Source organism: Schistocerca serialis, chromosome 10, assembly GCF_023864345.2.
Source record: "Schistocerca serialis cubense isolate TAMUIC-IGC-003099 chromosome 10, iqSchSeri2.2, whole genome shotgun sequence".
NCBI lineage: Eukaryota > Metazoa > Arthropoda > Insecta > Orthoptera > Acrididae > Schistocerca > Schistocerca serialis.
This window is the reverse complement of record NC_064647.1, coordinates 36901933-36920830: the sequence shown is the minus strand read 5'-3', so window position 1 is coordinate 36920830 and position 18898 is coordinate 36901933. Positions and strand designations below refer to the sequence as shown.

General features: G+C 38.6%; 1 protein-coding gene across 5 annotated transcripts in view; it reads right to left on the bottom strand.

Moving 5' to 3' along the window:
• Window positions 1–18898, bottom strand: part of LOC126425232 (spectrin beta chain) — a 535456-nt gene that overhangs the window by 4696 nt on the left and 511862 nt on the right. For all 5 annotated transcript variants that reach the window (XM_050088190.1, XM_050088188.1, XM_050088189.1 and 2 more), the window contains 3 exons: window positions 17727–17820; window positions 11745–11924; window positions 9581–9769 (listed from right to left, as the gene is read on the bottom strand). In XM_050088190.1, the coding sequence (XP_049944147.1) occupies window positions 9581–9769; window positions 11745–11924; window positions 17727–17820 (463 nt within the window). The remainder of the gene's footprint in view (window positions 1–9580; window positions 9770–11744; window positions 11925–17726; window positions 17821–18898) is intronic.

Below are 18898 nucleotides of genomic sequence, written 5' to 3'. Positions count from 1 at the left end.
GTACAGCACTTTCAATATAGTTTCTGGGTTGACCAGTTCATCAGGAGATTTCTCCACAACATTCAGGAAAATTTCAAAGTGCATTAGAATGTAGGTAATATTAACATGCGAGCCTGTTAATAGGCAGCACTAAGAAGGGGAGCATAATTAGCAAAATGAGTGGCAAACTGTCTGGAATTTCCATTAGACTCAATGGGTAATTAGGGAGTGAATGGGGAGAAAAAAAAAGTGTCACAGTCTTGGCAGTTCAGATTTTTGAGGCAATTATTATGAATGCATCTGGATATGTATTACTTTTGAATGGCAGCTACATGTCACAGCGTATATCTAACAACAAGCTGGAGAAGCTACTAGTCAAAGATATGGTTTTGGTTAGGTTTTTTAAAGTTTACTATTTCAATTTTACTGTACCCACTGAAACCCAAGTTTTTCCTTCATCAGTATTTCTTAAAGAATAAACTGAGGTGTGAAGTGGAGACTTCTAGTAGTGCATAATTTTCAGTCTAGAGGCTGGATCAGGGAATTTATTAACGTACAATTAGATATTGAGGCTGAAATTGGTGGTGTACAATTTGTCATAAATCCTCTCAGGTAAAATAAGTCTTAACTCCCTATTAAAATAATTTCACTAGTGTAGGAGAACAGAATGTGGATCATGGTTTTCTGATAAAAGGTTTTCTTTACTGACAATGGGGGAATCACATCACACTGGGAAATTGTGTGTGTTGCACATCACCTACACCACATGGACAGTTGTGGCAGGATAAAGGAAGATTTATTATTTGTCCAGGTTCATTAATTTGCAATTAAAAAAAAAAAAAAAATGTTTGTTATAGGGCAACCAATATACTGTGTACCAGTACACTCCCATTTGCAGACAATACACACTCCACTTACCTTGTCATAATTGCAAAAAACAGGTCCTACTTTTTCAAAATGGTTATCAAGAGAAAGAGATAACCACTAAGTCTTTAACAACAGATTTGTTGTACTCAATGTCCTCTGTGCAACTGTCACTTTAATTCATTATGGAAATTTGAGGTTCCAACAATATCCACTACAAAAATAGAGGATATTGTTGAAAACTTTTTTCATAATCAATTAATAACGCAAGTGCACCAGGAAAATTTAATGCAACAGAGCAAGGTATCTGTTACAGCACAAGTTTTCCTGCATATTTATAATAGAAAATTTAATAGTATGTCGCATCTTTGAACAAGGCTCCGCGCCCTTCCATGCATTCAGTCACAATGTGAAGCTTGTCACCCTACGATTCCAAATTAATTCATTCAGAATAGCTTTTGTTAGACTTTATTGTACCTGTCATTTTTATTCACAAACAACCTCAGCTAGTGAAAATGCACTAAACAATGACAGTACAGTACTAAAAATATCCAAGATAAAAATAAAGGCTCACTGATATTTACGAACGAAAATGGAGGGTAATTCTGGTTAATAGCAGGACTATGGCAATCTCTGCCCACTTAAGGATACTGGTCACACGTGGAATATCGTGTCCTTACGTGGACTGCAGCAAATGGTAACCAGGCACTTATAAAGGGAGCTGCAAGGCAGAACCATGTCACAATGGCAATATCTGAGCTAGCAGCTTTTTACTGGCCATCTGATGGCACATGCAGTATATATTTTGTCACTTAATGTAGTCAGCTTCTTTCTTTACTGAGGGGAAGTGTGTGGCAGTAAGTAATTTGTACTGCTCCATTCACATTTCTCTCAGTTCTATAATAAGCTCAGCTCTGAAATGATGGGCCTATTCCAGGGAGAGAGGGGGGGGGGTGGGGGCGGCGGGAGGAAGGTTTCTTTGTTCAGTTAATGATGATTACATTTGTAACCTAAATGTCTCTTGTTAAAATTCTCATCAGATATATAACGCTTTTAACCAAAAATACAACCATCTTTGAAGAATTCCAAATCACTAAATTGTTTCACTTCCTCATTAAATGGACGCCTTCCCTCTCCCCACGATCCTCAGATACAGAAGCTTAAGTGCAATACCCCCACCAAGCTTCACATAAAATCTGACTTAATACATAAAGTGACTTGATAAATTACAAAACAATGGGTGGTAGTTTACTATTTCATCCCACTGAAAAATGAGACAGCCCAAAAAATCTATCTCACTGCAATGCACTTAATTACGGCAATCACTGCACAATTGTGTTTCTATTTGTTATTCACTTGAAAGGTCATGAATATGGATCCTCAGATTGTGGTGCACAAATTTGACCCAAGTATTTTCTAAGTAAAAACCATGTAGCAGTATTGAAGGAGGGTGTTCTACATTTACTTTGCAAACAGCAAACTCACAATACCAACCACAGAAAGCAATGCTCTTGCTCAACACTTTGTACTATTCCAAAAAGCACACACGCAAGCAAGCCCCCCCCCCCCCCCCCTTACACACACACACACACACACACACACACACACACACACACACACACAGTTGTCAAAAAGTAACACGTATAGAGGACTGGGAGATGTATATACATATATGTTTAGGAAAATTATCTGCCTAGACTATACAATATGTATTTTGTATAGTAAAGCAAAAGGAAAGGTTTCAACAGCTATTTCCATTTTAATGTATCACAGCAAAAATTTACAACAATGAGAAGTGAATGCACTCTTCATACAGTTGAGACTATATATATATATATATATCTATATATATATATAAAAAAACAAAGATGAGGTAACTTACCGAACAAAAGCGCTGGCAGGTCGATAGACACACAAACAAACACAAACATACACACAAAATTCAAGCTTTCGCAACAAACTGTTGCCTCATCAGGAAAGAGGGAAGGAGAGGGGAAGACGAAAGGAAGTGGGTTTTAAGGGAGAGGGTAAGGAGTCATTCCAATCCCGGGAGCGGAAAGACTTACCTTAGGGGGAAAAAAAGGACAGGTATACACTCGCACACACGCACATATCCATCCACACATACAGACACAAGCAGACATATTTAAAGACAAAGAGTTTGGGCAGAGATGTCAATCGAGGCAGAAGTGTAGAGGCAAAGAAGTTGTTGAAAGACAGGTGAGGTATGAGTGGCGGCAACTTGAAATTAGCGGAGATTGAGGCCTGGCGGATGACGAGAAGAGAGGATATACTGAAGGGCAAGTTCCCATCTCCGGAGTTCGGATAGGTTGGTGTTGGTGGGAAGTATCCAGATAACCTGGACGGTGTAACACTGTGCCAAGATGTGCTGGCTGTGCACCAAGGCATGTTTAGCCACAGGGTTGATCCTCATTACCAACAAACACTGTCTGCCTGTGTCCATTCATGCGAATGGACAGTTTGTTGCTGGTCATTCCCACATAGAATGCATCACAGTGTAGGCAGGTCAGTTGGTAAATCACGTGGGTGCTTTCACACGTGGCTCTGCCTCTGATCGTGTACACCTTCCGGGTTACAGGACTGGAGTAGGTGGTGGTGGGAGGGTGCATGGGACAGGTTTTGCATCGGGGGCGGTTACAAGGATAGGAGCCAGAGGGTAGGGAAGGTGGTTTGGGGATTTCATAGGGATGAATTAACAGGTTACGAAGGTTAGGTGGACGGCGGAAAGACACTCTTGGCGGAGTGGGGAGGATTTCATGAAGGATGGATCTCATTTCAGGGCAGGATTTGAGGAAATCGTATCCCTGCTGGAGAGCCACATTCAGAGTATGGTCCAGTCCCGGAAAGTATCCTGTCACAAGTGGGGCACTTTTGTGGTTCTTCTGTGGGGGATTCTGGGTTTGAGGGGACGAGGAAGTGGCTCTGGTTATTTGCTTCTGTACCAGGTCGGGAGGGTAGTTGCGCAACCGCCCCCGATGCAAAACCTGTCCCATGCACCCTCCCACCACCACCTACTCCAGTCCTGTAACCCGGAAGGTGTACACGATCAGAGGCAGAGCCACATGTGAAAGCACCCACATGATTTACCAACTGACCTGCCTACACTGTGATGCATTCTATGTGGGAATGACCAGCAACAAACTGTCCATTCGCAGGAATGGACACAGGCAGACAGTGTTTGTTGGTAATGAGGATCACCCTGTGGCTAAACATGCCTTGGTGCACAGCCAGCACATCTTGGCACAGTGTTACACCGTCCAGGTTATCTGGATACTTCCCACCAACACCAACCTATCCGAACTCCGGAGATGGGAACTTGCCCTTCAGTATATCCTCTCTTCTCGTCATCCGCCAGGCCTCAATCTCCGCTAATTTCAAGTTGCCGCCACTCATACCTCACCTGTCTTTCAACAACTTCTTTGCCTCTACACTTCTGCCTCGACTGACATCTCTGCCCAAACTCTTTGTCTTTAAATATGTCTGCTTGTGTCTGTATGTGTGGATGGATATGTGCGTGTGTGCGAGTGTATACCTGTCCTTTTTTCCCCCTAAGGTAAGTCTTTCCGCTCCCGGGATTGGAATGACTCCTTACCCTCTCCCTTAAAACCCACTTCTTTTCGTCTTCCCCTCTCCTTCCCTCTTTCCTGATGAGGCAACAGTTTGTTGCGAAAGCTTGAATTTTGTGTGTATGTTTGTGTTTGTTTGTGTGTCTATCGACCTGCCAGCGCTTTTGTTCGGTAAGTCACCTCATCTTTGTTTTTTATATATATATATATATATATATATATATATATATATATATATATATATATATATATATATATATATATATATATATATATATATATATATATTACAGTGGTGTCTGTCTCAGTAACATGCAGTGCGTAATTTAACGCTGTTCACTTACATAGTGACAGATTATGCAGAAAGTAACATCAATACAAACAACAAAAGCCCAGGCTGAAAAATCCATCCGATTTTACCTACAGCACTAAATGAGTGAAAGAGAGACTGAATTTGCCAGGAAATTACAAGACTCGATTTAAACTGAAAATTCATGCCATCAGGTTTTCAGTGATGAAAAGAACTATAATGAAATCATCAGAGGTTAATTCATTACTTTAGATGTAGCAGGCATACAACTATTTCAGTATTAATTTACAAAGAAAATACCTTTTTGCTGAGAAAATGAAGTGTTATATGGGCAATGGAAGACAAACTGGCAGATTACAAAACATTGCATACGAGATCAGCAAATTGAGGAATATAGTAGGAACATCAACTTGTGGCAGAAGCAAATGTACAAGGACAGGTTGTATCAAGAAAGAAACTGAAAACAGATGATAATAGTGGTTTACTAAACTGTACCAACAATATACCAGAAGGATGATCAGATGGCAATTTGAGAAGTCTGTGTGGGTCTTACCAGTCCAAGTTCACATGATAACATGGTTTTACAGAAAAATAAAGTTGTTGGCAAATGAGTATATGGAAAAGCACTTTAAAGAAGTCTTCCCCCAGGTACCAAAGATAAAAATTATGATCACACTGAACTACGATAGAGAAGTACAATTATGATTCTATGCCTTGGAACAGTAAAAGTCCTCAACAGGCCTCTCAATTTTTTTATATTCAAGGGACATGCAGGTTCAAACACAACAGGGGTTGGTACAATGTTGATTTTACGGCGTGCAACACATACCTGACCAGTGCATCTCGGAAAAAGTTTATCGCCATTCTCTGCTGACACTCAGAATGAGAAATGTTGTAGTGCCAATGGGTCACAGAAATAACATCAATTCCATTAAACAAAACAAAAAAAATGAAAAAAAGAGTTTTTTTAAAAATGCAAAAAACAATGGACTCCAAAATAAAAACTGGAATGAAGGTTTAAAATGTTCTCACACACAAAGAGAAAGAAAATGAAAAATAATGACAGTGAAGGATGAAAACAATAAACACCGAAGATACAGGATTCTGAAGATATTATCTGCAAAAAAAGAGATAAGGTGGTCGGATATGAGTTTAACATTTATTCTGAATGATGAATTAGGCAAAAGAAAACACACACACACACACACACACAAACATATGTTGCTGTAACCTGGTGTTCCTTTCTACTGATAAAAATGGGATGGGGGAAAAACAGTCCAGAAAGAAACCAACATTACACAAGAAAATAGTGTAACAACCATTGCTTTTGTCCACATAGGAATGTCCAGAGAAACCCCATGATGGTACGCATATAAATGTGCAGTGAATAAGCAGCAAGCAGTCACTCATTCCCATATAATTTGCTCAATACCAAATTGCCTAATCCAAGCTTGCTGCTCATGTTCATATTGCTATTTAGCTGTTACATCTTTTCTGTTAGTATCTGATGGGTGACAATGACAGAAACTTGAAACATGGGGGCAGGAAAAATTAACAGGAAATAAGCAAGATGTTCCTGTAAAGTAATGCAAATGTATTTCCCTTCAATATGCTTACAGTGAAGTCCTGAACAGCTGAAAAAAATGTTTGGATGCCAAAGGGGAGTACTTTAAAGAACTTCTGTAGCAGTACCTTGGGGAGGTGAGGGGGGAGAGGGGAAGGATTTAACTGAATTTCATTTCATGCACATAGTTAACTAATAAATGGTATTTTTTTTAGAATAAACCACAACAAAAAATCACTGTTTGTTGATTATTTACTGCACACTTACAATGTAATAAGACTCTATACAAAGAAGTTTGCTGCTAAGATACCCATCTTACAACAACTTAATTAGCGAATGTCATTTTAGCACAGGGTTCCATACCTAACATTATTGGCAAAAGAAATGCTTTTCATTATTACACCTGGAAGAACTTTTTTGAGGTACTGTTTTTACTGTCCTGAGATGAAACTGATCACTGTGAAACAGCCCTTTAAGATCTCTTCGCCATACTTACAGTTCTTATACAACATCAGTAGTCATTTGCTGCAGCAATTAAAAATTTTTTCTGACATTAAGTGCAAACCACAATAATGCTGAACTAAAGAAACTCTGTTTCACCCCACTCTTACGAGGAATGGGTAGTGTTCTATGTCATGCCACCCAGAGACTGTTCAGAGCCACATACTTTAGGAAGAACAGTGATGGAAGATAGCAAACCATGTCATGACTATCTTCCTTCTACTTTTCCAGGTATCATCAAACTAAAATCCCTATGCTGCCAACCAACTTGTTAGACTAATACAATTCTCTGAAGCAAAACTTCAGTTTTCCAATACCTGACAATTCAGCTCACTTAATACATTTTCAAAATTTTAATAATACTAATAATTGCTACTTATCAGAATGTCCAACTGTCAACTTTTGCACGACTTCATTTATGTAATTTTTAGAGTGAAACAGCACATGTACACAAATACACGAAATTTTGAAAAATACATGGCAGGCAGTTTTCACAGCAAAAACGCTTAACTGCTAACACACAACTCGTGCTGCTGTCAGTTATGGCAACATTCTCCAAGAAACAGACTCTTGCTAATTGCTAAGGCAAATCTGTGTCACTATGAGATAGTTTATTGTAAACACATGTAGTGAACACCCCCCCCCCCCCAAGTATATTACCCATATTACCCCCAGTAAAGAGGTCTCCCATCGTGTGCTGAACAAATTTTCATTTTTATTCACTGCTCTTTATTCAGAGATGTAATAGACAATAGCTATTTCCCTGACACACCAGGGTGCAAACTATTTATACAGGCTGCATTTGACCATCATATTTAAAATAAGAGATACTTTGTTTTGACAGTAATAATAGTCCTATAATTTAAGTGTTTACAGCAATATATTTTTTTATATATAAAAATGTGCACTTCTTCCACACAGAAGTAATCTGAAACTACACATTTGATCCACGAACCACAGAGACTCAAGTTTGCCACATTCATCAGTTGTTATCACAATGTATGTCTAATAAACAGCTGAAACCACTACTGTCAATGATATCTTTGCAGGTTACGGCATATTATTTCGAATGCCATTTGTATCAAATATTCTTGTTTCTTCTCTTTGTGTTGATGACCTTAACAAACATAATTGACATCACAGTCTAAATTTCCAGCTACCATACCTAAATAGCAGAAGACTATAACCAAAGCACTTGTATCTACTGCAATTTCCTCAGGTTTACATCAAAAAGTCTGACAAGCATGTGCACACGCACTGACATGTACACACAAGCAAGAACACACATTCAATTATCACGGTTATTGCAAGCCACATTTACAATAACCTAAAAACAAGAAATCAGGAAACTTTTCTACAAAATATGAACCAGGACTGCTTACCAGGCAAGACACGAAATATGAACTTTTATTCTCACTGGCAGTGTTAGAGCTGCTATCACCCGTTCTCTTCCCTTAACTTTTCAACATTTTGCACTCAATGGCACATAAACAGTAACAGTAAATTTACAAGAGTCTCAGAAGTTTCTCCCTGTTATGTAACTAGCTACACACTGTAATACTTTACTGATTTCCCAGACTTTTTACCTGTACAAGTTTTTTTCTACGTGTGGTGTAACCCTGACAAAATGGTAACCACATTCTCTCTGGAAACATATTTCATACTCTCCAATAGATGAAAAGTGCTTGCAATCAAATGAAAAAACACCACCACAATGTTATTCATCTTCAACCACTTTTTTTTTTATTAATTACACATGGATTAATGAAATAGTAATTTCCTGATTAAATATGAAATCCAGTTAGTTCTGCAACAATGTTGGTACAAGATACACAAACAAAATACTGCCTATAAACTTTCCAACATTAACCATCATACACAAAACAATACATTTACAACAGTCCATCAACATTACATACATTAGTGCATGTGGTTACTGGTATGCAAGACAGAATGGCCACACCTTACTGCAATTGACAACACACTGACAAGTGACCTTTTTTTGCATGAAAATGCACAGAACAACTGTGGCAGCTCCGCTCCCACCAGAAAGTACTGTGTAAAGCACTTGCACATATTTTCAGTATGGTACACTCACCCCATTTTCAGAAGCTGTATTCAAGCGCACTAATTTAGCGTATGTATCAAAAATCTTTGGAAATCCAACTCTCACAAATTAGTTGGATACACTAAGATTTTAGCATGACCCCATTCTTTCAGTTCACCTATTGCTCACATTACAATTCACAGTGTTACAAAGAGAACCACTTTTCCAGCATGACTGCAGAAAAAATGCATGCAAACTATCACATTTACATGCAAATTGCCTGTAAGATGCCCTAATGTACACGAGAAAACCTGGAAACATGAATGTAAGCACATTGGGATCGGTATCCTACTTTCAGAAATTACACCTGGATTCACTGCTCCACAGTCTCATGTTTCTTCCACGAGGCTATCACAAAAATGAAACGTTGGGGAGAGGGAAAAAAAAAAAAAGCTCTGCCTGGGACATAACAAATGTTATTCATCATAAAAGGCAGCTGTTTCCTTTGAGTGGTGATAGACACGAAAAATATCGAAGCACATGTTCCACGAGGCAAAAGAGCATGCATCGATCGCCATTAACAGGCAGCCAGTTACTAACAAGTTAGTAGTACACAAGGTTCATGCTTCCACATCAGAGTGGTTAAATATGACTGTTATAGTGGTGCAGGCAGGTACACCCCCCATCCCCCCCTCCCTCAAGCTGTTGAGGAGAGAAACAGTATTTACTTTTTCTTGAGTGTGAAGAAGCTACGCCGTTTGGGCTCATCCTTGCGGTCACCAGAGGCAGGCAGCGTCTGGGAGCGTGATGGGCCGGCAGATGCATCACGTTCGCATTGCTGGGACAGGCGAGACACCCAAGTGTTCATCTCATCATCGTCACGTGCCTGGAAGAGGTATTCTGCTCCATTTGACAGCCTGTGTAGAAAAGGAGACAATGAGTAATACGTCGCAAAACAACAGTACAAATTTGTATTTATTTATTTTTAAAGAAGTTGAAGTGTGCATGTGTGCGCGCGCGCGCCCCCACACACACACACACACACACACACACACACACACACACACACACACACACTTTCAACATACTGGGAATATGTTTAAAAATTTTTAAATGATACTAATGATAGAGAAATGCACCCCCATCTCCCTGCAGGTGAGCATGTGTGAAAAGATTGGTTTTACTATCCTAAAATGCTGATATTAGCAATTTTCACATTACTTGGGATGTCCCACAGAAATTTTTTAAGAATCTTTATGACTTTACTTTCAATAGCTAATGCTATGGTTTTGAACTACATAACAATTAACGTCCACTAGCATGTACTCTTCTACATAGTCAACATTGTATCTGCAACCACTCTTCCCTGTTTTGTGCTTTCCTATTCATTTCTTGATAATAAAAAATTATATTACTTCCAAGGGACACTCCATTATTTTCTTTTGCACCCCCTTGCTTGCCTGACCAACAAATGTTCTTTCCATTATGAATGTTAAAGCTTATCGTGTCTAAATAAATGATCAAAAAGTTTTGTTTTTTGGACATCTTCATCACATTTCTGTTCTATCCAGCTGGTTCTCATTAACTTTATTCCAAGCAACATTTCCATCTAGTATAAGCACCATCTGTCAGTCACTGAAGAGAGAGAATCCACCTTTCACAAACATACAGAAGCACTTTGACAAATTGTTTTTCTATTCAATACCAAACAACTCGTTCTCTAGTAGTTGTCTTCTTATACTTTGCTGCTGCAATCCTTTTTCTGGTTTCAATGCAACATTTGTTCATGCAGTGTATTTAATGTTCCTAAACAACAACATTATCAACTTTTGCCATTTTATTTCTTTAAATTTTGATGTTAGGTTTTCCTCTAATCTTTGATTTGCTTACTATCACAAATTCATTTCATTCTTTCTTCTTTCTTTTCTTTTCCTTTTTTCCTATTAATTTTAAGTTCAAAATATTTCTGTATTGTTGCAAATTTAGAATGTATACATCACCTGCAATTTTTTTGCAGTGAGAGAGAACTCACTTCATCTAAATTCCAGATGATTTTGTTTTTACAACTTTCATAGATTTTATAACAAAAATGTTAAACAAATATGATGACAATTGTCTTATCTGTTTTCGAATTTAGGTTTCGTATTGCTCTCTATTAACACTATCCTTACACTTCAGTTTTGTATGTGTTTTATCTTTCAAAATTGTGAACAATATATTTCAGGCAATGCAGTCAAATGTCTTTTCTAAATCAATAAAGAATACCTATGTACAATATTAGATTCTTGACACCTCGCAAGCAAGCTATCAAGTGCTACAATGGTTTCTCTTGTTCCCATTTCTGTCTAAAACCAAATTCATCTTCAAATTATATTCAATTTTCCATTTTACTCTGTTTGGTAATTATGGATGAGAGTATTTTTGCTGCATGTGAAATTAACGTTTTATAATTGTAGGTGTCTCTTGTATCCTGCTTTTTTTTTATGAATGAGTAGTATCTTGTTTTCTACAAACCCATACAGAAGGTACCAACAATTATAAGAGCATTTTATAATCAGATAAAGTTCATATAAATGTGTAATAATTGGTTCTATGTTAGTAGGAAAAGTCTAACTCATTCATGTATTATCAGTTTACAAATAATTCCATGGTACAATAGCCTCGACAGAAAGGGGGGTGGGGGTGGGGGGGGGGGGGGGGCAGGAGAGAGTAGGGAGGATGGGTATGTAGGTTTATATTTAGTAACCATTGTCTACTACAGAATATGAATAATAATAATAATAATAATAATAATAATAATAATAATAATAATAATAATAATCAAAAATATGTTGCATCCCACAGTCAATTATTTACATACAGCAGGCACTGACAGGAAGAATTGCTACTCACTTCACCCTAAATATGTGCTTTCTTTTTGTGTAATCGGAGGCAACTTGGCAAGCACCTCCACGCAAATCAACTGGGCTTTCTCCCTTGAAGAAGGTGTCGGGTGATGTCTTGTACGTCTTCTGGTCCTTGTAGAACATTAGCAGGTTACCTCTGAGGACTGCATACACCTTGTCCCATGACCTACACACAAACAACAATATAAGCAAAATATCAGATTTAATAGTCAGTCATTTAACGCTTTCAGGACCTCTGGCTACAATTTTACTGAATGTTCAATCTTTTCATCATGCACAAGTGCTGCCAACTGTTGGGCATCACTATCAAAACATCATCAGGTCAATACAGCAGTGCACAACACTTAGTGACCACCACAATACACAGGTGTGGTTGGTTCACTATATTCCACTGTATAATTAAACACTGTTATTGTTATTTTGCTTGCTACTTCTTGAATGAGCATATTACTATTTATTACAATAGAGAATATCTCATAATTAGTTATTTGAGTCCGTAAAATGCACAAAGTATGTGCTGAAAACAGGCACATATTTTTGTATAAATCTTGCATCTAAAATTACTGAAAAATCACCTAAGAGCATTACCACATAAATAAATTTTTCCTTCCTATAAAAAAAATCTGTTCCTGAAGGGTTAACCTGAGAACAGAAAAAGTCTGGGGACAATAGAATCTGGCAAACTCTCTTTCATAAGCATTGGGAGAGAATGCACACAAAAGTACCAGAACAATCATTAATTTATCTGTTATAATTTATTTATTTAACTTTCATCCAGCTACTACAAACAGCATAGTGAACGCATTATTGTGGCCAAGATAGATAACGAAGCCCACACCTACTACAGTAGTACAAGTTTATATGCCAACTAGCTCTGCAGATGACGAAGAAATTGAAGAAATGTATGATGAAATAAAAGAAATTATTCAGATTGTGAAGGGAGACGAAAATTTAATAGTCATGGGTGACTGGAATTCGAGTGTAGGAAAAGGGAGAGAAGGAAACATAGTAGGTGAATACGGATTGGGGGACAGAAATGAAAGAGGAAGCCGCCTGGTAGAATTTTGCACAGAGCACAACATGATCATAACTAACACTTGGTTTAAGAAACATGAAAGAAGGTTGTATACATGGAAGAACCCTGGAGATACTAAAAGGTATCAGATAGATTATATAATGGTAAGACAGAGATTTAGGAACCAGGTTTTAAATTGTAAGACATTTCCAGGGGCAGATGTGGACTCTGACCACAATCTATTGGTTATGACCTGTAGATTAAAACTGAAGAAACTGCAAAAAGGTGGGAATTTAAGGAGATGGGACCTGGATAAACTAAAAGAACCAGAGGTTGTACAGAGATTCAGGGAGAGCATAAGGGAGCAATTGACAGGAATGGGGGAAATAAATACAGTAGAAGAAGAATGGGTAGCTTTGAGGGATGAAGTAGTGAAGGCAGCAGAGGATCAAGTAGGTAAAAAGACGAGGGCTAGTAGAAATCCTTGGGTAACAGAAGAAATATTGAATTTAATTGATGAAAGGAGAAAATATAAAAATGCAGTAAGTGAAACAGGCAAAAAGGAATACAAACGTCTCAAAAATGAGATCGACAGGAAGTGCAAAATGGCTAAGCAGGGATGGCTAGAGGACAAATGTAAGGATGTAGAGGCCTATCTCACTAGAGGTAAGATAGATACCGCCTACAGGAAAATTAAAGATACCTTTGGAGATAAGAGAACGACTTGTATGAATATCAAGAGCTCAGATGGAAACCCAGTTCTAAGCAAAGAAGGCAAAGCAGAAAGGTGGAAGGAGTATATAGAGGGTCTATACAAGGGCGATGTACTTGAGGACAATATTATGGAAATGGAAGAGGATGTAGATGAAGATGAAATGGGAGATATGATACTGCGTGAAGAGTTTGACAGAGCACTGAAAGACCTGAGTCGAAACAAGGCCCCCGGAGTAGACAATATTCCATTGGAACTACTGACGGCCGTGGGAGAGCCAGTCCTGACAAAACTCTACCATCTGGTGAGCAAGATGTACGAGACAGGTGAAATACCCTCAGACTTCAAGAAGAATATAATAATTCCAATCCCAAAGAAAGCAGGTGTTGACAGATGTGAAAATTACCGAACTATCAGTTTAATAAGTCACAGCTGCAAAATACTAACACGAATTCTTTACAGACGAATGGAAAAACTAGTAGAAGCCAACCTCGGGGAAGATCAGTTTGGATTCCGTAGAAACACTGGAACACGTGAGGCAATACTGACCTTACGACTTATCTTAGAAGAAAGATTAAGGAAAGGCAAACCTACGTTTCTAGCATTTGTAGACTTAGAGAAAGCTTTTGACAATGTTGACTGGAATACTCTCTTTCAAATTCTAAAGGTGGCAGGGGTAAAATACAGGGAGCGAAAGGCTATTTACAATTTGTACAGAAACCAGATGGCAGTTATAAGAGTCGAGGGACATGAAAGGGAAGCAGTGGTTGGGAAGGGAGTAAGACAGGGTTGTAGCCTCTCCCCGATGTTGTTCAATCTGTATATTGAGCAAGCAGTAAAGGAAACAAAAGAAAAATTCGGAGTAGGTATTAAAATTCATGGAGAAGAAATAAAAACTTTGAGGTTCGCCGATGACATTGTAATTCTGTCAGAGACAGCAAAGGACTTGGAAGAGCAGTTGAATGGAATGGACAGTGTCTTGAAAGGAGGATATAAGATGAACATCAACAAAAGCAAAACAAGGATAATGGAATGTAGTCTAATTAAGTCGGGTGATGCTGAGGGAATTAGATTAGGAAATGAGGCACTTAAAGTAGTAAAGGAGTTTTGCTATTTGGGGAGCAAAATAGCTGATGATGGTCGAAGTAGAGAGGATATAAAATGTAGGCTGGCAATGGAAAGGAAAGCGTTTCTGAAGAAGAGAAATTTGTTAACATCCAGTATTGATTTAAGTGTCAGGAAGTCGTTTCTGAAAGTATTTGTATGGAGTGTAGCCATGTATGGAAGTGAAACATGGACAATAAATAGTTTGGACAAGAAGAGAATAGAAGCTTTCGAAATGTGGTGCTACAGAAGAATGCTGAAGATTAGATGGGTAGATCACATAACTAATGAGGAAGTATTGAATAGGATTGGGGAGAAGAGAAGTTTGTGGCACAATTTGACCAGAAGAAGGGATCGGTTGGTAGGACATGTTCTGAGGCATCAAGGGATCACCAATTTAGTATTGGAGTGCAGCGTGGAGGGTAAAAATCGTAGAGGGAGACCAAGAGATGAATACACTAAGCAGATTCAGAAGGATGTAGGTTGCAGTAGGTACTGGGAGATGAAAAAGCTTGCACAGGATAGAGTAGCATGGAGAGCTGCATCAAACCAGTCTCAGGACTGAAGACCACAACAACAACAACAACAACAACTACAACTTTCATCCATCCCAACCTTAACTAGCTTCCTGCATATGCACTTCAGACACTTCGTAAGAGTATTTACAGAGTAACAACTTCAGTCACTTCTCATCAAGTGACACCTTACGACAGACAAGACACACAAAACTGCATTTTCTTTTATCTCATAGAATAAGTTATCTGTTAAATTAATTGTGAACTGTGTTGCCTCCCACGCGATAGTTGCATTTTGGCATAAGATACTGGAATTGATGGTCGTGTGCACGAGGTGAGCTTGCTCTTGTGTATGAAAGGTGTTTGTTCTCTTTTACTGATGATGGTTGTGGCCGAAAAGTTTATGTAAATGTCTTTTACTTGTGCCTGTCTGCAACAGAACTGTAGTTAAAAAATGCGACAAGAAATATTCACTGGAGAAAACTTGAAAATAATGGAAGACAGGATGGCTGTCCACGACTTTATCCCCAGAAAGCAAAATTCCCAGTAGTGTGACACAACTATACATAGTTTTCAGAACCGTGAGCTCTTTCATCGAAGGAGGAGGTCAATTTGGAGAAGGCTGGAAAGAAGGCACAAGCACTCTCATACTCGAAACAGCTGCCTTCCTCTCAACAAGTGGTCCTTTCCAACCTTTCCTTTTTCCTCCCCATGTAAACAAATGTAAAAGTGAGACCTTCCTGGCTTTCGGAAATAATAGTTACTTCCTTGTGGAGAAAGGAAGGATAGATTTGGGAAAGTCACTCAGACCCCACCTCTAGTGAGGAAAGGAGTACACAAAGATGACAGGGAACACATCACAGAGAGGTCACAATTGGTGCATTAATTCTCTTTCCATTGATTAGCAATCGACTTTGCTTGGCTATCTCCTCACTGCATTTGCTGTCCTTTCTTCCCCATTTATAAATAACTTTTCTTCTTTGGCTACTGGTTTTCTGTATTTAGCTATCTGCTCCCATTTCACAGCAGTCTTGTGTGTTTTCAGCCATCTTTATAATTCACAACTATCTCTTTCGTTATTTTCTTAGCATTCTTACTACATCCCATTTGTTCATGTATAGAAACTCTTCACTTTGTCCTAACATTTTCTCATTAAGTGCACCAGTCAAAGTTCTCCCTCACTTTTTCAGGAATTTCATCACCATTCCATAACCCTGTACCTCAATATCGAGTGCTTACTATTGTACAAGGGGACTTCAAAAAGTAAGTTCCATATTATTATGACAGGCCAACTGTGGGTAATTTTTACTGAGTACTGTACTATGCTTCAAAGTGATTCAGATACATGACAATACTTTTGAACACAGTCACAAAGTCTCCATAACAGTCAGAACTTTCTGTCTCTCCTTCCGACTGTCGACGACAGAAATTGACTCCTCGATCGCACAGTCATTTGAAAAATGTCGTGTGAATGCCCTTATCATCGGAAAATCTGTAATGCCTGCAAAATACGTTCCTCAATTGCCGAGGCACATGTCAGTGGTCTATGTCGACAGCCTTTCTTACCGAACGGCACCGACCACATCTGTGCGCCTCGGTCAAATTGTCGGTACCATTTCCTACAGCTGTACACAACAATGAGTTTGGTCCAAATACCACCAGAATTTCACAATGAGTCTATGTGCAATTTAGACATTTCACTCACAAGAACAATACTTTTCTGAGTACTTCAACTTTGTAATTAATTTTCAGTAGCCACACCATTTCACCTCCCACACTGCGATGCACCTGTTATTTGGTACTGCAGCAGAGCTGCCTGCAGGAAACCCAGCACATTCACTCTCTTCCAACATTGTGCCATTCTTATTATGCAATGGTCTTAGCGTGGGGAAAATATGTGCAATTTCATCTTGATATGGCTTTGTACTACCTGTGACCTGCTCTTTCTGACACCTCCCTGTCCCTCTTTGCCTACCCTCATCCTGACCACAGGAGTGTACCTCCCATCCTTGTTGTACGAGTAGAACTAAAACTAATAATGTTTTCATGATGCATACGTGTCCTGCAAGCTGACTCATTCCATTCCACATCATTTCAATATAAGAATCGTTCAAATTTTTAATCTTTTTTGTCATTATAACTCAAATACTATAAGATGTACATGGAATTTACCACACACATCAATCACAACACAACTCCCAGACTGCCTTCGACAATCGAGCTGCAGCAACTAAAATGTTATGACAGTCAACAAGTGTGCAGTTTCGGGGATGACAGTAGTTAACCGTGAACTGCCATAGCAAGCCACTACTGCAAGCAGTTCCAGCAAACAGTGCTTTTTGTGTGTCAATATCATTGATTCAGGCTGCAATGTCAGCACCAACTGACATACGAGCTGCTGTGGCTTCTCTTGGCACGCATACTGTTTGTACAGGTTTTTCTTCTTTTAAATGGGTATTTGCTGTACCTGGAATTTTGCCTCATAAAGGTAAGCAATGGTCAGTCATTCCACCTCATTTTAATTTAAATGTACCATTTAATTTATTAAGTGCAGAGTAGACTGAAGATAATCCATTGTGCACCGAAATGCTCCAGAAATAAACTGAGTGTCATGGGCCCTACCTGTTTGATGCTTTCTTTGTGGTATTTTCCCACTCGTGTTTCCTCACAAGGTTGCCCTCCATGTGATCCTCCTCTGCGCCTGGGCTGGGCCGCTCTGTAAAAATGGTCCACACGAGGTAATTAAAGACACTGGACAAGTGCTACAAAACTAACTGGATGCAAGCTTCCAAAAACACTGCTGCTGCAGCACCTCGTGAAACTAGCACAGAGCAGAAAGCTAATAACATTCTACTCACATCATAGTACAGTTGTAATTAGTTATCACAAGATACAAACACAATAAATAAATCTGATTTCAATCCTCTTGCTTTGAGGACTGGCTGGTGCATACCATATCTGTAAAAAAGAACCAAACAAAGAGGCAGTGACGAAAACAAATCAGGACTACAATCAGTGTATTGAGTCTCCCTAACTAGGTGATAGAGCATCTTATTAACCTAATTCTTCATAATAGAGTTTTCTAAGTCATGTATCATTGATCTTTGATACTTAAAGAGTAGAGTACAGATGTGGTGACTGGATGTTTTCATTTGTTAAAAAATCTCTCTCCAAAGTAGCACTCAGATAGTCGATGATTCAGGACCTATTTAGCATCATGTGCACATGATAGTGATGGAAAAAAATACATAAAACCATGCACCAGTTCATCAAATGGAAACTTATTCAGGCATAACTAGACACAAGCCTACATCTATCTTCATGAGATTGTGCACACTTCCATACAGAAAAAAAACCATCCTCCTTTCTAAAATAATACGTACTACAAAATGCCTCCTGCGGGGCATGTTGACTCATGTCACAGGCAGAAAATCAAGTTGTTTTTATTATTCAGTAGAAGCACAAGCAATGATAAATCTAGTGGGACACCTACATATGCTTTGCTTCTTTCATGAAGCAAGACCACAATATTTTCGACAAAACAAGGTAACATTCATTGCAAAGGGAAGAGATGCAGAAATTAACAAAGTACAAAAAGGATATAAAAGAGGAGAAAGAGCTCCATATTTAGACAAGGTAATGTTCTCAAACATCTTTAACAAAGTTGAGAAATGTGCAACTCAGTAAGACAAACATAGATACGAAATATATGTGCTGCATACTGTTAAGATACCCATGTAATTCACATGTAACAGGAAATTTGCAAGGATGTCATGCACATTGACAGTTTTACC